Genomic DNA, 20,787 nt, shown 5'->3' with positions numbered 1-20,787 from the left:
ACACACACAGTGCTTTTAACATACATTGTTTTCGACTTGCATATTTGGCACACATACATAATACTGCTGAACAGTTAGTCAAATTGCTACCTGGACTATTTACCTTGACCCCCTTTCTAATGTATTTATCTTAATTGATTTGCTTTGACTCCCTTACACTGGCTCTATGCACACTAGACTCCACTCACACGTACTACACTAACTCTCCAACACGCACACATTTACACAGACACACTACATACACCCACACACACACACGCACAAGCACACACATTGACACCACACAAACACACTCACACATAGACACACTTGACACATGCTGCTGAAACTCTGTTTAGTATATAGCCTGATTGACAAGTCTCTTTTACCCCTACCCACATGTACAAACTGTACTACCTCAATTACCTCAATTACCTCAACTACCTCGCACATTGACTCGGTACTGGTACTCCTTGTATACAGCCTCGTTATTGTTTTTATTGTATTACTATTTCCTTTAGCAAACATTTGTCTTACTTTTTAACTCTGGACTGTTGAGAATGGGCTCATAAGTAAGCATTTCACTGTAAAGTCCACACCTGTTGTATTTGGTTCATGTGACCACTAAATATTTATTTGATTGTACATTTTCATTCATACAGTAATTACTAATCAACATTTCCTCACCTGGGATCACAACCTCTTGGTTCACAGCATCCGGCTATACCACCATGTCTAGGTCAATGACCGATTTCACCTGTATTGCTACACTTTGCACTTCAAAGTAAATCTAAGCTGTTAAAAGTACACTCAAGGAAAACTATTTTATTTATCATAGTGATTAAGGAGTAACTTGAAAATATTCCCCACCAACATTAGACAACTATACAGAAAAACATCAAATTGCTGAAATAAGTCAATCAAATCAATTATGAAGACATTGTCCGATTGACTGATAATTGGCACCGACATGGTGGAATAGCAGGACGATCGGCGTGGCATGAACCAAGAGGTTGTGAGTTCAAATCCCAGGTTGAATAATAACTGCTGTATAAATTAACATGCACAGTCAATGAGTGTTAAATATTTGAGTTGAAAACATTGTATGTTCAAAGCACTGTGCATGTAACTAGTTCCACAGCCTTTTTTTAGGTAAGATGGCAAAATAATCATTTGGAGTTGAATTAACATATGAGACAAATTGAGAAAACACATCATTTTTGCATACGCTTTCTCATGTTGGAGCGAGGTTTGTTAAGTACCGGTAGCACTGACTGAAAAGTTGAGTTAACCAAAAAAAGGCTGTGGAACCAGTTACTTAATAATAATTTGTTGAAACAACTAGATTTGTGAATTTTACTTGTATTTTTTTACAGTGCATGCTGTACACAGAGTATATAGCAGTTTGACTCCCATGAGAGTGTGCACTGTACATATTTCTTCTCATCAGATGTGAAGCATGTTTTTGCCTGAAGCAGTAGCAGAGGCAAAAGCTTTGAAAGGTTAACGTTAAAGCATGGAGGAATACTTCATGTTCTTCACAGGGTTGAATCACTGCAAACACGGAGGACATGAAGTCAAGTCCCTACTCAAACATGAATGGGCTGCTGCAGTGCCTGCCTGCCGCCAGCAGATTACTCAGGCAGATATACAGTCATTTCCTGTCCTGATTGATATCTGCTTGTTTGTTATCGTCTGCCTATCCATTGTTCCATCATTATGTTATATCATTAGGGTAATAGATGACATGTCACTCCCAATGTTGGAACAAGTACAAGACGTCCCGCTGTGACCTCCGCACAGTCAACAAACGAGCAAAAGGAAAATATAGGACTACGGTGGAATCATAATACACAGACTCCGACGCCCTCCGCATGTGGCAGAGGCTACAGTCCATTATGGATTACAAAGGCAGATCTAGCCGTGACATTCCCAACGATGCCTCTCTACCAGACAAACTCGATGCATTTTATGCACACTTTGACAATAGCAACACCCTGCTGTGCGTGAGGGCCCCTACGGACCCAGAGGACTGTCTGTTCCCTGAGGCCGACGTGAGTAAGGTCTATAATCAGGTCAACATCTGCAAGGCCGTGGGGCCGGACAGTATTCCAGGGCGCGTTCTCAGAGCACTCAGAGATCAGCTGGCAGGCAAATTCACGGTAATGTTCAACCTCTCATTGTCTCAGTCTGTACTACCACCATTTCTGTTCTTAAGAACTCTAAGGCTTCGTGCCACTATGACTACTGCCCTGTAGCACTCACTTCTGTAACCATGAAGTGCTTTGAAAGGCTGGTTATGGCACACATCAACTCCATAATCCCAGACAACCTAGACCCACTCCAATTCACATACCACACCAACAGATCCATAGACAACGCAATCTCAATTGCCCTCCACACTGCCCTCACCCACCTAGATAAGAGGAATACCTACAGTGAGGCAAAAAAGTATTTAGTCAGCCACCAATTGTGCAAGTTCTCCCACTTAAAAAGATGAGAGAGGCCTTTAATTTTCATCATAGGTACACTTCAACTATGACTGACAAAATGAGGAAAAAAAATCCAGAAAATCACATTGTAGGATTTTTAATGAATTTATTAGCAAATTATGGTGGAAAATAAGTATTTGGTCAATAACAAAAGTTTATCTCAATACTTTGTTATATACCCTTTGTTGACAATGACAGAGGTCAAACGTTTTCTGTAAGTCTTCACAAGGTTTTCACACACTGTTGCTGGTATTTTGGCCCATTCCTCCACGCTCTAGAGCAGTGATGTTTTGGGGCTGTTGCTGGGCAACACAGACTTTCAACTCCCTCCAAATATTTTCTATGGGGTTGAGATCTGGAGACTGGCTAGGCCACTCCAGGACCTTGAAATGCTTCTTACGAAGCCACTCCTTTTCTCATTTTGTCTGTCATAGTTGAAGTGTACCTATGATGAAAATTACAGGCCTCTCATCTTTTTAAGTGGGAGAACATGCACAATTGGTGGCTGACTAAATACTTTTTTTGCCCCACTGTATATGAGAATGCTGTTAATTGACTACAGCTCAGTGTTCAACACCATTGTGGATCCAGGACTTCCTGGTGGGCCGACCCCAGATGGTGGGGCTAGGCAACATCACCGCTCCCACAGGGGTGTGTGCTTGTTCCCCCCTGCACTCCCTGTTCACCCAAGACTGTACATCCATATACAACTCCAACACCATCATCAAGTTTGCTGATGACACTACAGTGGTAGGCCTGATCACCGGTGACAATGAGTCTACAGGGAGGAGGTCAGAGACCTGGCAGTGTGGTGCTGGGACAACAACCACTAACCTCAAAATCAGTAAGACCAATGAGCTAATCATGGACTACAGGAAATGGGGGGACGAGCACGTCCCCATCCACATCGGCGGAGCTCCTATACATATTCTATGCATGTGTACGTACACCTGCTCATCGAACATCTCATTCCAAAATCATGGGCATTAACATGGAGTTGGTCCCCCCCCCCCCCCCCCCCTTTGCTGCTATAACAGCCTGCCTCCACTCTTCTGGGAAGACTTTCCACGAGATGTTGGAACATTGCTGCAGGGACTTGCTTACATTCAGCCGCAAGAGCATTAGTGAGGTTGGGCGCTGATGTTGGGCGATTGGGCCTGGCTTGCAGTCGGCATTCATTCCAAAGGTGTTCGATGGGGTTGCGGTCAGGGCCCTGTGCAGGCCAGTCAAGTTCTTCCACGCCAATCTCAAAAGGCCATTTCTGTATGGATCTCGCTTTGGGCAGGGGGTATTGTCATGCTGAAACAGAAAAATGGCCTTCTCCAAACAAAATGGAAATCCATTTCATGAAGCTCCCGATGAACAGTTCTTGTGCTGACGATGCTTCCAGAGGCAGTTTGGAACTCGGTAGGGAGTGTTGCAACCGAGGACAGACGTTTTTTACACGCTATGTGCTTCAGCACTCGGTGGTCCTGTTCTGTGAGTTTGATTGTGTTTTACCTTTCAAATTGATGTTGATTGCTGCATTGTTGGGTTTAGAGCTTGCAAGAAAGGCATTTCACTTTACTTGTGCATGTGACATTGAAACTTGATTCAACTACATATTCTTATTTAGTGAGTGAAAATTGTATTGAAAGATGTTGAAAACTGGTTAAAAGACACAACGCTGGTCCCTGAAGTTTCCTCAAAGAGAGACAGAGAGAGAGAGAGAGAGCTGATAGAGAGGTGAAACAGATGGAAGGACTGTGGCCTCCTCCTCTCAGGATCAGTCTTACCCAGCATCCTCCCTGTTGGGCAGAGTGAACCTCACGCCCCTCACAGCCCTTCACAGAACCAAAACTCTCCAATTTGTCAACTAGCATATGGAACATTATCAGTGAGGCACATCAAATGAGAGCCACAGATGGAGGGGAATGATAGCGACAGGGTGTGCCAATGACACACAGGGGTTTAATTGAGGGGCTTTGGGGTTTAAATCACATTTCAGATAGTTTAGTTAGGGGGTGAATGCTACTCGTGAGCACCTCAAACAGTAGACATTTGATGGCGTATACATTTGATGGCGTCTGGCTAAGGTACTGTTTTAGAGCATTGAAAAAATTCACTAATTATTTTGGTTTGAATAAGGATGTGAGAATCTTTACAGAGAGTTTGCTGACTGATGAAGTTCCCTGGGTTTTGAATATCAATACCATTCTTAGCCACATAACCTTCCATTAAATTGACCCTGCCCTACGCAACTCCAGCTAAGCTCCAACTTAGTCAGGCATAGCCTACATGGCAAAAACCCACTGCTTTCCTGACCCTGCAAGACCCCACCAGCACGCTGTTGGCCATTTATCTGAAATGAGTTCGCTGCTCTTGTCTCGTTCAGGGAGTCCCAGTGCGGCGCTCACTGTTTTAGAGAGAGAGAGAGAGAGAGAGAGAGAGAGAGAGAGGAGAGAGAGAGAGAGAGAGAGAGAGAGAGAGAGAGAGAGAGAGATGTGGGGAGAGAGGAGGAGGAGAGAGAAAGTGGGGGTGGGGAGAGAGGAGGAGGAGACAGAGTGCGTGTAAGTGAGTGGGGGCACCTGTGTGTGTAGCAGGAAGGGAGAGGCCTCATTATAAGGGTGGTCAAACACTTTTCCCTGTTAATGAGAATGCTTTCACTCTTCTACTATCATTCATCACTGTGCCTGTGCTCGCAATTACTGAGGAACAGTGTGCATAATGAGGACTGATTAATTAATTTAGGCCAAACTAGGAGGGCTGGCTCACTTCTCATTAAGACAGCACACTTGGGGCACGGGCAGGCGGTAGCACAGGTGACAGTCATGCACACCTGCCTGTGACTCACACCGCTGGGTACAAAATGGCATGTCTAGGTTAGAGGCCAGGTGAAGATGTAAGTGTTGTAACAACCTCCATCCATACTGCATACCTTATGTCACTCTGACAAACACTTGGTTTGTCTCTTCCAATTAGATCTTCTGTGTTGACTCTGCCATGCAGGAACAGTATTTCAATTGGTAAGACCCAGAGTGTCTCTCTCTCTGGTAACAGTAACAGAAGCAGACCTCTGACTCTCAGGGCACCTTGGGTCCAGAGAGTCATTCAGTGGAAGCTCTGGGACTTACATGTTTAATACTGACTACAATAACTGGCTTATACATCAGTTTACCTACTGTCAGTGCAATAAGTTATAGTCATCGTAGAGAGATGTATCTAGGCTGAGATGTACCTCTCCAGGCTGGCAGGGTGCCTGTGCGCAGGGCAGCGTGGTGTGAGCGATGCCCCCAGGGGCACAGGGATTTGGCAGGATTGTCATTAATAAGACATTTTTCAAAAGCTCCCTAACCCGGGCACCAAGCCAAAGCCCTGGCCTTTAAAAACAAATACTTAACTTTCTAATTAAAAAGAGAAATCTAAACAAACGGGAAAACCTCATTCTGCTTAATTGTTTTTGAAAGAACTAAAGTCCTGGTAAAGCCGGGGTGGGAGCGAACAGATTGAATTCTGCTGTGTCTACCTACCATCTCAGATGTGTTCACCGTGTCCGGAACAGCCACGGAGGCTCTGCCAGCCATGACCGGTTTCTCCATTAAGTCTGAGACAGGAACTAACAATGGAACGGGTGCGTTCTGGCTCTCTGCTCAGAAAGTGTCCCAGTCTCTCAGCCCAGTGCCCTAGCGCCAGCGTGCAACGGGGCCAGCGCAGCACACAGCCTTCCTTAGTCTCACAAGACTAGACCCTTCCACTGAGAGAGCTACTCCATGGATCCACAGATACTTCTAGTGACAATTTCAACACTCTTCACTGGATGCTGCTGGCTGGGTAGCCATGAGAGCAATGACAATTACCTGCCCACAGCAACAGCTGCCCACAGGCTTACTCCATAATTGCCCGAGGCGCAACCTCAACAATGTGTTGTTGACAGAATAGCATCACATCCCATCACTCTCTGGCTGTCCATCTTCATGCATCTACTTCTGCTTGTGGAGCTGACAGTGCAACATGGGGTCTTTCAGCTTCGGGACCAACACCATTCAAGGTGCATGTGTAATTGTCTCCATGTTGGTTGGTGCATGATGTTGTTTCCCCATGAGGATCTGGATCAGTGGACTTAAACACTGGCTTAATCAGGCAGTTGATCCATGTCAAACCTGTCTATTGCACAGCCTGTCATTCCTATCCATCCTACAGGCGTTTGTGTTGGAGTGTCTCGCTCCAGGGTTTTAGTGGGAAAATGGAGGTCTAATTTGATTTCTTGCCCGTCCTGCAGACTAGAGGGAGTATTTGTCAGGCTTCACCTCGTTTGGCTCTCATTGCCGTCTTTGCCAACCCTGATTTGTATTCTGGAGTTGTAGCCCCGAGTTAGTTAAGCCCAAATCTGTCCACAGGCACATTTGGTAGACACGTGGTGGCATGGGCTGCGTTTCTGCTAATGTCTGCCTACCACCTCGCTAACATCAGGGCCTGTTTAATAAGAGCTGCTTAAGTTTAAGCAGCGGATTGAAATGGTCTGCCACAATCCATCAACATGCACACACAGACACACAGTAAAGTGCTAGTCTTCACCTTCAAGGACGTATGAAGGATAGCAGAGGCAGAGAGAAAGAAAGGGGAAGGGGCAGAAGTGAGGCAAGCTGGGCGGGCCGCGCCCACCCATGGCTTCTGGGGGACAGATTTGCAGGCAGAGCAATCAGGCAGGATTAATCTGCGTGAAGGGAGGGGGGGTCCTAATGACCATTTAAAAGTCAGTCCTGTGGGTGCCCATCCTTAAAAAAGTAATGTGCACTCAATCATGTAAATGCAATCTGGATGCAGAATAAATATGGTAGCGGATGCAGGAGACAGGTGATTGATAGGTACAAGAGGATTGCTCTTACCCATGGCTGTCTGGAGAACGGAGCCCCCTCCTTTATTGTTCTTAAGTGCTCTCCTACACACAGGCTGTGAATATTAACCTGCCCCATCCGTGGGCACAGACATCTGCAAAGCTATTCTGACACATGCTCCAAGGTGCACACTGAACAGAGGAGCTATCTCTGCTGAAATCATCTTTGGGGGGACTAGAGTTTTTCACTGCTTATCATCTATGGGGGACTATAGTTTTTTCGCTGCTTATCATCTATGGGGGACTAGAGTTTTTCACTGCTTATCATCTATGGGGGACTAGAGTTTTTCACTGCTTATTTTCCCATGATTTATTATATGAATAAAGGTCAGGCTTTGCTCTTGCTCCGGAAAGAGAGAGGGCAATGAGTCTAAGTTGTCTGTTTGGAAAGGTTAATGCATTCAGAAGTTAGGCAGAGGCAGCTGAGCCCCCAAGTCAAGATGTGACTGGCTTTATGTGTGTTATTATGTAGATACATTGCAGCAATGACCATGGGAAACAGGGCTGATTCCTGCCACTGATATAATGACAGTATTTATGTATTCAATGACCTGATTTGTTGGCTTCCATCCTCCTTCAGCGTCTGGCCTGCTTTTCTATTGTTCAATTTATTTTCTTGTTATGATGCAGTTTTCTTTTTGTTAGTATGAATAATAGTCCAACTGTGGCCCTTTTAACTGTCTAGGACCTGTCCAGTTTGAGGCTCTTTCCCTCTACCAACCATCTATCAATACCACTCAACAGTTAACCAGCAGGCATTATTCAGTAATCTAATTTACCCAAGAGGCTAAACTACCTCCCCCGGAGTGAATAGCGATGAGGAATTGAGAGTTCTCATTATACTTTCACTTCAGCAAATACATCTTCCAGTACAGAGAGAGAGTCATTATACTTTCACTTCAGCAAATACATCTTCCAGTACAGAGAGAGAGAGAGAGAGAGAGAGAGAGAGAGAGAGAGAGAGAGAGAGAGAGAGAGAGAGAGAGAGAGAGAGAGAGAGACAGACAGACAGACAGACAGACAGACAGACAGACAGACAGACAGACAGACAGACAGACAGACAGACAGACAGACAGACAGACAGACAGACAGACAGACAGACAGACCAGACCAGACCAGACCAGACCAGACCAGACCAGACCAGACCAGACCAGACCAGACCAGACCAGACCAGACCAGACCAGACCAGACCAGACCAGACCAGACCAGACAGAGCTCTGTGGAAAGTCAAAGGGAGCAGAGGCAAATTAATGCTGAATTATTTAGTGTTTATTTCGCATCAGATCCATCCAACGTAAACATAATTTAGATTTCCTGCAAAGGTCTGACATTTCCCTGCAAGACATCTCTCACCCTCCCTCTGCAGTCTAATTTTGACAGAAAAACCAGACTTTTTTGGAGAAATTAAGCATTCCTCTCCTCTGCTCTGCATGCTCTGTCAATCTGTTGTTCTTATATATAGATATACTCTCTGTTTGTCAGATGTGTTGACTGACTGCTGCTTCTACCTCTCCTTGCAGGCTCAATGTGGGTAAGAATGACCTGTTGACCTTCTACGATGGTGATGACCTAACAGCTAACATCCTGGGTCAGTACAGTGGCACCAGGTCTCGCTTCAAGCTCTACACCTCCATGGCTGATGTCACCATCCAGTTCCAGTCGGACCCTGCTACTAACATCTACGGCTACGGCAACGGCTTCGTGGTCCACTTCTTTGGTGAGGCAGTACTAAGCTACTGTTTAGTTGTACCTGCACACTGTTTTATGGGAAATTATTTAATGGAACGATTCTTGGAAGATGGCTTTTTAAAATGTATTACAATAAAACCTCTATTCTCCCATGGCTGTGACAAAATTATCCATACAGTACATGGAATACAGTGTTCCCTTTTTTTGTAGACTATCACAGGCAAACAATGATAATAACTTTTCCTTGACTGAAAAAATATCCTCTAACAAGAGGCTGCTGGTAGCAACCAGTGAGAGAGGGAGAATAATACTACATAGAAGGAATTATCGTGCAGAGGATGGCAGGATACAAGAGAAAACGTGTTTTACAGTATCTGCTGTCCTCTCCCTCTGAACAGCCACCGGTACATATGATTATGGGACATCAAACACAAAAACACAATTGCGTGGCCTGCTTTGTCCACGTCCTCTGTATTTGCCGGGGGCTGCACCCCCGGCCGTGTGTGCCATAGTGAAAGAAGAAAAGGGCAGAACGGGCAGTGCCAACCCACCCACTGTCCTCCCCTTAGCTGGCTCAAAGTGCAGTGTACAATCACTGCAAATTGATGACATTCTCTTCACACACCAGAGCCTAATTCACATGCAGGTCACACCCAAAGGATTCCCTGTGCCTGTCACTGCTGTGCTGCTGAACTCAATTGTCATTTATCTGTTTTTATCAACCACACACATCAGTACAGTCATAGATTTTGGGCTTTACTTGCTGTGTATAAATCAACCTGTTTCTAGATTTGATGAGCCTATATTATTAGAGCAATCTCTTGTTCAGATTAATGGATAACCCATGTGCAGTTGAGGGACATCTTTGACAAGGATAACATCTCGCCACACCCTGCTCATTCTATCTCTGTCTCTCTTAATATCCCTCCTTCTTCTCCATCTCTAAATCCCTCCATCCTGCCCTGGCTCTTCGCTCACAGAGGTCCCCAGGAACGATACATGCTCTGAGCTGCCAGAGATCACCAACGGCTGGAAGAGTACCTCCCACCCAGACCTGATCCACGGGACAGTGGTCACCTACCAGTGTTACCCAGGTTACGAGGTGCAGGGCTCGGAGATCCTAATGTGCCAGTGGGACCTGACGTGGAGCGGAGATGTGCCTAGCTGTGAGAAAGGTGAGTTGGGAAATAACAAGCTCCCACAGTGGAACTAACCATGATTCTCTGCCTGCTTACAAACAATGTATCCTATAGCGTTTAGGAGATAAGGGACAGGATTGTACCAGTATCTCTACTTATGTTCTGTTTAGTATTTTGTGTCTTATTTGGATAGACAACAGACCAGAGACAATTTGGTTAAACATCTATATTGAAAGCCTGGATTCAACGAGTTCCTAGAATAACTGTTCATGCAAGTCAGAGTCACTTTTACACCCTGCTGGTCACTAGTGCTTTGATTGACATTCCATGTAATGTGTGTTGACTTCTGAGCAAAATGGTGTAACGAGTGTCATGTTGTATCAGTCTGCTGTGTTAAAGCAGCATACCTGCAGCCATCTTCTAGAAACACAGTAATACATGCATAACCCAATTTCTGCATTAAATAGCTGCCTCATTGCCTAGATAATCTCCATCAACACTTCCTACAGATGATAAACTGTGTTATCAAATCCAGAGCAAAATGCAATGTCAGGCTACACATTTTTTTGTTGTATCACATGGCACTACAGCCACTGCTACACCAAAGCAATAGTCATGCCACATTTAACCAGACATTTTAAGTGAGAACATTGTTTTATGAATGTCATTCTTTTAAAGCACTCGGGTGAACTTAATTGCTGTCTGAAATCTGATGCTGAAGGGTAGGTGAGCAACATAAAACTAAAATGGTTTAACTGCCACCTACAGGTGAGAGAACATACTGCATACAGCTCATCAAGACTTGAATAATCTGACAATTACATCATACTAGAGTTCATAGCCACTGGAAGTAGTTTGGGGTCGGGGGTGGAAATACGTTTTTGGCTGCACTGATATCCGCTAATATAGGACCATTAAAGGCGCAGTGCACTACTTTTGTGATTTGTATTTTATTACATTTTATATTCTTGTGATTTTTCAGGGGGTGCTGCAGCACACACACCACACCTATTTCCCGCAGCTATGCTAGGTTTGAATATTTCTACAGTGTTTGAAAAATCTCGAGAATAAATCCCTTTTCTCCCATGTAACCCGGTATTTCCCTCCAAATCCGGAAGTGTCATTCAAAGGCATTATAAAGCATATAAATATGTCGGGATTTGACTAGAGCTTTGATCAGCATGACAATTCTAACCTGATGCTACCTGAGCCTGATGAGTCATATATTAACGACGTTTAATGAACCCAAGCCCCAAAATTCCCAAATGATTGTGCCATTGTCCATTACATATCTGATATAGGCTACTCCACATTATGCACGACAGAAAAACCTAAAAACCCATAGATGTATATGCTATCTTGGGTAAATAAATTAAACTAGCTCCAGTAGGCTAATGTTTTTGAGTGTGTACTGTATTACTGTACTGTACTGTATTATACTGTTTTATATGGACTGGAATTATGCACATCTTCAAACCATGATAAAGCCGAAGAAAACATGCAATTCTGGTGCAGCACATGCGGCCTACAAAGCTACAAGTATAGGCTAGCGGATTAGATTTTATTTTTAAAATATAATAAGGCAATTTGTATAATTAGTAGGCTAACGCATGTGTACAGTTGAAGTCGGACGTTTACATACACCTTAGGCAAATACATTAAAAATCACAATTCCTGACATTTAATCCGAGTAACAATTCCCTGTTTTAGGTCAGGTAGGATCACCACTTTATTTTAAGAATGTGAAATGTCAGAATAATAGTAGAGAGGAGGATTTATTTAAGCTTTTATTTATTTCATCGCATTCCCAGTGGGTCAGAAGTTTACATACACTCAATTAGTATTTGGTAGCGTTGCCTTTACTTTAAAAAAAAACTTGGGTCAAACGTTTCTGGTAGCCTTCCACAAGCTTCCCACAATAAATTGGGTGAATTTTGGCCCATTCCTCCTGACAGAGCTGGTGTAACTGAGTCAGGTTTGTAGTCCTCCTTGCTCACACACGCTTCTTCAGTTCTGCCAACAAATGTTCTATAGGATTGAGGTCAGGACTTTGTGATGGTCACTCCAATACCTTGACTTTGTTGTCCATAAGCCAATTTGCAAGAACTTCGGATGTATGCTTGGGGTCATTGTCCATTTGGAAGACCCGTTTGCGACCAAGCTTTAACTTTAACTGATGTCTTGAGATGTTGCTTCAATATACCCACATAATTTTCCTATCTCATGATGCCATCTATTTTGTTACGTGCACCAGTCCCTCCTGCAGCAAAGCACCCCCACAACATGATGCTGCCACCCCCGTGCTTCACGGTTGGAATGGTGTTCTTCGGCTTGCAAGCCTCCCCCTTTTACCTCCAAACATAACAATGGTCATTATGGCCAAACAGTTATATTTCTTCAGTTTCATCAGACCAGAGGACATTTCTCCAAAAAGTACCATCTTTGTCCCCATGTGCAGTTGCAAACCGTAGTCTGGCTTTTTTTATGGCGGTTTTGGAGCAGTGGTTTCTTCCTTGCTGAGCGGCCTTTCAGATTATGTACCTGTTTCCTCCAGCATCTTCACAAGGTTCTTTGCTGTTGTTCTGGGATTGATTTGCACTTTTCGCACCAAAGTACATTCATCTCTAGGAGACAGAACGCGTCTCCTTCCTGAGTGGTATGACAGCTGCGTTGTCCCATGGTGTTTATACTTGCATACTATTGTTTGTACAGCTGAACGTGGTACCTTCAGCCGTTTGGAAATTTCACCCAAGAATGAACCAAACTTGTGGAGGTCTACAATTTATTTTCTGAGGTCTTGGCTGATTTCTTTTGATTTTCCCATGATGTCAAGCAAAGAGGAACTGAGTTTGAAGGTAGGTTTTGAAATACATCCACAGGTACACCGCCAATTGACTCAAATTATGTCAATTAGCCTATCAGAAGCTTCTAAAGCCATGACATAATTTTCTGGAATTTTCCAAGCTGGTTAAAGGCTCAGTCAACTTATTGTATGTAAACTTCTGACCCATTGGAAATGTGATACAGTGAATTATAAGTGAAATAATCTGTCTGTAAACAATTGTTGGAAAAATGACTTGTGTCATGCACAAAGTAGATGCCCTAACCGACTTGACAAAATTATAGTTTGTTAACAAGAAATTTGTGGAGTGGTTGAAAACCGAGTTTTAATGACTCCAACCTAAGTGTATGTAAACATCCGACTTCAACTGTACCTTTCATAATATTTCCCCTAATGTTATTAGCCTACCTCCTCTTTCTCTCTCTCTATTGTTGCTTCATTCCTTCCTCGCTTTCAATTGTTAAATGAAATAAGTTTTGTTGTCCTTAGCGTCATCATTCTAATGACATCCTTGAATGACATAGGACAAGAATTAGATGCAGAAGGCTTTCACTTCTCTTCACAAAGATTGAATGGCTGTGGGTCTGAATAAATAACTGCTATAGCCTACAGCCATTGCATGTTTATTGGGCTGCTGTATTTAACATTCAGCAAAAAAGGCTTTGAGTCCCTCTTCAAATGTCCAGCATCTATTCTAGTCTAAGCTTTCCCTGCATGGGACTGCATGGGACTCTCTCTCTGGGAAGCTGTTTTAAGGAGAGGCCAGCGGAGCATAGGTGCATGCAGCGGCGCAGCGTTGGTTTTATAAGTGGGGGGGACACAAAAATTATTATAATCATTTTTTATCCAGTCGGATAAACATTCCAAACAGCCTACCAGACCGTGTTGCCTTGCTTTGTATCACATTCCAATTATTAAACTGGGGGGGTGGGGCAAAAATACAATTTCAGGATGTGGTTGAATGGTGTCCCCGGTGAAAGTTGAGTCCCTGGGTGCTTGCATATTGTGCAAGAGCCAGAGGCTATATGTTAGAAACTTATGATCCATAACCCATCATTAATTAGCTAAATATAATGCTAATACTGCATTGAATGTATTGCCTGAAAGAGGTAAGCTAGGACATTATTTAAAGGGCTATATAGTATCAATCTAGAACAGGATTATCTATTTTGGATGCAATTTGAATGGTGTTGAAGGAGAGCGAGAAAGACTGCGAGGGTGCTCAGCATGCACTGATTTAAAGCAATGATATTCGAATGATAGGATGTTTTAAAACTCTGCAGCTGCAATTGAAAATAACATATCTTTACAATTAAAAAATAAGGTGACCGCGAAAGCCAGATGGAGATGGGTAAATTAGATGCGCATTCGGTCTTTATATTACTGTAGCATAGTTTATCTGTCACATACCTGTCACAAGAAAAACAGTTACAATGATGAGTCGGTCTACATGCACCCTGAGCGTTGATGAGTCATCATGCAGTGGCCATAGAGTAGCCAGATTTAGACATCGCAAATCATTTAGTAGTTCCATTTCACACCATGCTGTTCATAGAAATCATTTATTATCATTTACCGGTTTCTCGCAGTCATTTATCCCGGGAAAAGAGAGTCGTTTTGGGCGGTAAATCTCGGTAACCGGGTTCCCGCCATTCAATCCTACATCATACTAAGCAATATTAAAATATTATATTTAAATACAGTAAATTACAGATGAAAACCACAGTTATAAGAACCTCCATTTTGTATGGGTTCCTTGTTGTTTTGTGGCACATTTCAACCCCATCCTCCAGTGTGTAACATTACTGGAAGTAGTCTCTGTGTGTTTAGTGACATCGATCCATCTGCACATCCATGATACATATTACAGGCATATTACAGCCAGACCCAGTGCTTTTCTCTGTGTGGAGGTCCCCTGGGCTGTGGGCTGCTATGCCTGGATGGCTTCAATATCCAGCCCTGTTCTTTTTTAATGACCTAGATAGATGGCTGCTATTGAATTAGAAGGCTTTGGGTGTCATCTACTGGGTTATTGTATGAGACTGGGCCTTTATTGAGGGAATCACTGAGGATAAGATGTGGTGTGACTTGACTCATAATGATGATCGTGAACATACTGTACTGTAGTGGTTATGCATTGGAGTGGTTATCAATTTGCCTGTGTTTTCCGCCTGTGTGTGTGTCTGTGTATGATCAGTAATGACATGTCCGGACCCGGGGACTGTGGAGCACAGTCGGAGGGTGCTGACGGGATCCCGCTTCATGGTGGGATCAACGGTGCAGTATGTGTGCAATAAGGGCTACTCCCTGTCTGGAAGCACACTGCTCACCTGCTACAACAGAGACACAGCTAACCCCAAGTGGAGTGAGAGGCTTCCCAAGTGTAACCGTAAGTCAGGAAACTGTATCTGAGCAAATACACACGTACGCGCACACACACACACACAGTGTTGTTTATTTTATTCAACCAGGATAGTCGTGGTCCTCCTCTCTAACAATCAGCACTGTTTTTCAAGAGTCCGCAGTATTCCTTTAGATAACTCAGAGAACTCTGTGCCAGGTGATCTTGTGGATGGTCTCAGTACGTTCTGCAAAGTTGTAGCCTGAGAGGACATGCTGATTTCTTCCACCTAACCTCCAGAAGCCCTCCAAAAGCATTGATGACCTGTCATCCCGGCCTCCTCACTCCCTGCCTCAGATAAAAGGCCTTGTTGGAGAATGATCTTTTGAGAGGAAGATGATGCGTGACGCAGCAAGTATAGCCAATTAGCATTGGAGAAACTTGAGGAGAGAACTGGAGAGAACAGGTGCAGAATCAATATGGCCTATGTAAGTAGAGCTGGACCTGCTGTTCAAACAGAGTGGTGATGAGACACTCTCTTCATTGTTTCAAAGTAATTAGACAGGCTGGAAACTGTCCCAGGTAAATTACAATAGGGAAATGAGCTGAGGGACTGACACTGGTTGTCAGGTCAGGAACTATCTGCACAATGAGATAGTGCCTACTGATAGCCACATCTGCCTGTGTCAAACATCATTACTTTTGCGTAGAGAGAAAACACAAAGTGAGGTAGCTGCCTTATGTAAGTGGTGGTAGTATGTGTATTTATGTTGGAAATTATGCATTTGATAATGGCACTCTGCTGTCTAAGAGACATTGAAACACCCATAGTGACAGCCATGGTGTGTGTGTGTGTGTGTGTGTGTGTGTGTGTGTGTGTGTGTGTGTGTGTGTGTGTGTGTGTGTGTGTGTGTGTGTGTGTGTGTGTGTGTGTGTGTGTGTGTGTGTGTGTGTCCTGGCAGCGGAGAGGTACGAGCCCTGCAGGAACCCTGGCGCCCCGTCCACCAGCGTGCAGAGCTTAGAAAAGGCCTTCTACCAGGCCGGGGAGACCCTGAGCTTCACCTGTCGTACCGGCTATGAGATGCAGGGGGAGCCCACCATCCGCTGTGTCCCTGGACACCCGTCACAGTGGAGCGGCACACCACCCACCTGTAGCGGTACACTGTCTGCTTCCATAGCACACATATGCCTCAACTTCGAATAACTTATGACGCCCAGTTCCATGACGTGTAAAATTATCAGGGTACACATGAATATTATCTTTCTTTTTTCCAGCATCCTCCTCGCAGTATTTGAACGAGCGCAAGTTGGATGGTAAGTATATCAGCTAGTTGTAACCACAGTGTGAAGTATGGGGATGCCAATAGAGGATATGCTTATGCTATACTTGTTTTTAGGTCATTTCTAGTTATGCATATTCTATGTTTTTATTCAGTTGCTAGTCCTGACTACGGTATGGAAGGAAGCAACATTGTCATTGCTGTTCTGATTCCTGCTGCGGTCGTACTGCTAGTCATCCTGGGGATTTACCTCTACTTTGCAAAGTGAGTATGAGAATGAAAGAAGGGGAAGTAACTGCATGACGCCCATCAATTGATAACATGTGTAATTCAGTTGAAGGACTCAGAGCTGTTTCGAGACACTTTGCGTTTCTCTGTCCTTCAGACTTCAGGGGAAGACCATCAGAATGCCAACATCATCCTTGCCGCCGTATGACAACATGACAGAGGAGTCTGCCTTTAATAACCCAATCTATGAGACAGGAGTAAGTATGGATGTCATGCACATGAATCTCCGAGACGTGGACTCCCAGAACACCATAGTCCTGTCCTGATCCATCTCATCGTCATCTGTCTGCCTGCCTGTCATCTCATGTTTAACCAGCTGAGGGCACTCTTCACACCGTCTCCCACCGCAGACACAGGGGTCTGAGCTGTGCCTCTCAATTTGTGGTCTTGTGTTGAATGCAGACAAGCACCTACAAATTATCTCTCTCGACTTTGAAGCGTGGAAGCCCTACAGTTTACTTAGCTTTAAAGCTTTATAAAAATATGTGCATTTTCAGTGGATCAATAGGATTGTACAAGCACTCAATCAGTGGATTGGATTAGGGAGAGATGTAGTACACTACACATATGCATTTCCATTTGTGATGACCTCTGTAGGTTCCATTTTGAGCTTTGCACAGTGCTTCTGTTCGGACTATGCTTCTGGATAGATGAATGTAATATTTTACTGCATGAAGGTGAAAAAGCTTGAACAAAAATGCTTAATGTCAACTTCAAAGACACTTTAAAGCTCCTCCATCTTTGTGTCATCATCATCATGTCATTCACATGGGATTGAGTTCATTGAGTCTTATCCATTAATTAGTTTGAATTACTTTTGAAAAGTGTACATTTATGGGCCCTATCAGGGGCGCAACTTTGGTTTTAGAAGTGGGGGGGACATATTTATTATTATTTTGTATTATACGTTTTTCTTATCCAGTCGGATAAACACTCCAAACAGCCTACCCGACCACTCAGCGATGTCCGCATGGTCCTGAAACACATCGTTGCATCGTTTTGTATCACATTCCAATGATAAAACTGGGGGGGGCCAAAAATTATATTTCAGAATGTGGGGGGGGGATATTACCCCCCGTCCCCTGTCCACACCCCGTCCACACACCCCTATCCCCCGTCCCCAGTCCCCGTCCTCAGTGAAAGTTGCACCCCTGGACCCTATTATAAATGATTGTTTTTGAATCACATAGGCTATAACAAATGTCAATGTACAATAATAGACTGTATTTACATCTACACTTAGTATTGACGTTACTTTTATGTGCTGCACACAACATTTCAGAGCACTTAAAATGACAACCAAAATCCTTAGATTTGACATTTAGTTTGTCAGGAATTCTTGTACTTGTCTTACATATTCCTTTGTCCATAAGTCCTTCATATCTATATAGATGTGTGTACAAATATATCAGTTACATGTATTTGTTAGGTCATTTAAATGTATTTGTTTTATTTAATGTGAGTGTTGGGATTTGTTGTGCAATGTCACAGGCACATTGTTCAAGCAACAGAATGTTGCCATGTCTATTATTGTGGTGTGTTAAACTATTCATCATCTCTGTTACAAATGTTAGTGATGCATAAAATTCTCCTAAACTACAGCAACTTTGTGCTTGATAAACCATCTGACTTGAATCATGCCCTTGATTCAAAATATTTTCCTATTAGTCACTCTGCTGTGGGACTTGAGCGGATGCTGTGTCTCTCTCATTCTTTACTTTCATGTTCTGGACTCCATTTTGACTGGACCATACTCTCCTCCTCCACCTCTTCTTCCCATCAGCCCCGGCAGGCGTTCTGTGATTACTAATGACTGTGTCTGTCTGTCCCTCCTTGGCTGCCTGCAGAAGAACAACGAGGTAAGGCCTTCTTCTGATGCCGACTGTCCATCTTAAAAGGCACACCTAAACTACACCTCAACCACTGTCATCTGTCACTGCATCCACTTCCAGCCAGCTGTCCACTGTACCGAACTGCTGTCAACACTTCTGTCACTTCAGTCAACAACACAGCTCCCTGACCCTCACTTCATCTCTCCTTCTCTCTCTTTCTCTCTCTCTCTTTCTCTCTCTAACATGTACTATTTACTTTAGTTGGAAAAGAAAATAACTTTACATAACATCTCACTGTTAATGAAAGTAAAGTATGGGGTGTCAGTCAAATGTGAAGCTTAAATTTACTACATTATTCTTGTTGCACTGATGTCCTGTCTGTTTCATGTCCTCGCACTCTCTTGTCAATCAGTTTGAAACATTATTAAATCATTTCTGTTCTGATCATGTTGTTTCTACTTTTTATTTCTACACGATTTGCATGTTTCAGTTCTGGCCATTGACCATATTCTGTCACCTTTTAATGACTGAGGAACTGCTGTGTTATTATGACACAGAGTTAGAGCTTTTGGCCAGGAAGAACTTTTGATGAGTGTATTTGTCTGGTCTTTACAGGGCAAAGGAGATTATGAGGTGACCATTTAAAGACCTTACAGCTGGGAATTCAGGGGTTTCTTTTTGGGACCCTCTCTGCACCTCTCATCTTACCTGCAATGACTTCAGCTCCTATTCCTCCCTCCTTCCTCTTTCTCTTAATTCACTCCTTTTTGTGGGCTTTTGTAAATATCTCTTTCCAGAGGACTTCTACCAAAACTGCAAAGATGGTGGATCAACATGGTGTTATTTTTGTAGACCTTTGACGCAGATGGCCTTTCTTTAGTGTTTGTACATTTTCATTTCATAACTGAGCCCAGGACTGGTAATATTGTGGGGGGGATACATTTAGTTCAAATGGTTTAGGTTTTAAGATTTACATAAGAAATGTGAAGAACAAATGTACGGTTTATGCATTGTCATGGGTCTTGAAATATACAGTATACATTAAAAATACAAAATGACCCAAAGTTGTTTGAACATTGTCCAAATATCAATTTTGCTACTATAATTCAACCATCCAGTCTATATATGGGTTTTAAATATCACTTTGTAAATAACCTGCCTGTCTAATGTGAGGGTGTCTGCGACTTGAGGAAACAAATTAGTGCTTTGTTCAATTTGACTCACAGTTTTGTTGAGAGACATTTTCTGTGGTAAAACAACTATAAATGTACACTTCCGGTCAAAAGTTTTAGAACGCCTACTCATTCAAGGGTTTTTCTTTATTTTTACTATTTTCTATATTGTGCAATAATAGTTAAGACATCAAAACTATGAAATAACACATGGAATCATGTAGTAACCAAAAAAGTGGTAAACAAATCCAAATATATTTTATATTTGAGATTCTTCAAATAGCCACCCCTTGCCTTGATGACGGCTTTTGCACACTCTTGGCATTTCTCTCAACCAGCTTCATGAGGAATGCACCCGGAATGCATTTCAATAAACAGGTGTGCCTTCATAAAAGTTCATTTGTGGATTTTCTTTCCTTCTTCATGCATTTGAGTCAATCAGTTGTGTTGTGACAAGGTAGGGGGGTATACAGAATATAGCCCTATTTGGTAAAAGACAGAGTCCATACTATGGCAAGAACAGCTCCAATAAGCAAAGATAAATGACAGTCCATCATTACCTTAAGACATGAAGGTCAGTCAATATAGAACACTTCAAGAACTTTGAAAGTTTCTTCAAGTGCAGTCGCTAAAACTATCAAGCGCTATGATGAAACTGGCTCTCATGAGGACCCTCACAGGAATGGAAGACCCAGAGTTACCTCTGCTGCAGAGGATAAGTTCATTAGAGTTTACCAGCCTCATGTTTTGTTCCAACCGCTGTCTTTGTGAGATGCGGTGTGGGTGAACGGATGATCTCTGTATGTGTATTTCCCACCATAAAGCATGGAGGAGGAGGTGTTATGGTTTGGGGGTGCTTT

General features: G+C 43.2%; 1 protein-coding gene across 5 annotated transcripts in view; it reads left to right on the top strand.

The window, feature by feature from the left end:
- Nucleotides 1–20,093, top strand: part of LOC115135716 (seizure protein 6 homolog) — a 242,173-nt gene extending 222,080 nt beyond the window's left edge. The window contains exons 10-18 of one of the 5 annotated variants that reach the window (XM_029670721.2): nt 8,865–9,061; nt 10,014–10,208; nt 15,212–15,403; nt 16,318–16,512; nt 16,631–16,669; nt 16,791–16,899; nt 17,021–17,120; nt 18,707–18,782; nt 19,371–20,093. In XM_029670721.2, the coding sequence (XP_029526581.1) occupies nt 8,865–9,061; nt 10,014–10,208; nt 15,212–15,403; nt 16,318–16,512; nt 16,631–16,669; nt 16,791–16,899; nt 17,021–17,120; nt 18,707–18,733 (1,054 nt within the window). In that variant the 3' untranslated portion in view covers nt 18,734–18,782; nt 19,371–20,093. Of the gene's footprint in view, nt 1–8,864; nt 9,062–10,013; nt 10,209–15,211; nt 15,404–16,317; nt 16,513–16,630; nt 16,670–16,790; nt 16,900–17,020; nt 19,200–19,370 lie in introns of those variants that run through there. The other 4 variants (XR_003864518.2, XM_029670717.2, XM_029670720.2 and 1 more) reach the window with 4 other exon arrangements.
- Nucleotides 20,094–20,787: the final 694 nt, after the last annotated feature.

The sequence above is a fragment of the Oncorhynchus nerka genome, linkage group LG10, assembly GCF_034236695.1.
Source record: "Oncorhynchus nerka isolate Pitt River linkage group LG10, Oner_Uvic_2.0, whole genome shotgun sequence".
Lineage (NCBI taxonomy): Eukaryota > Metazoa > Chordata > Actinopteri > Salmoniformes > Salmonidae > Oncorhynchus > Oncorhynchus nerka.
This window is presented reverse-complemented; position numbering and strand designations above follow the sequence as displayed.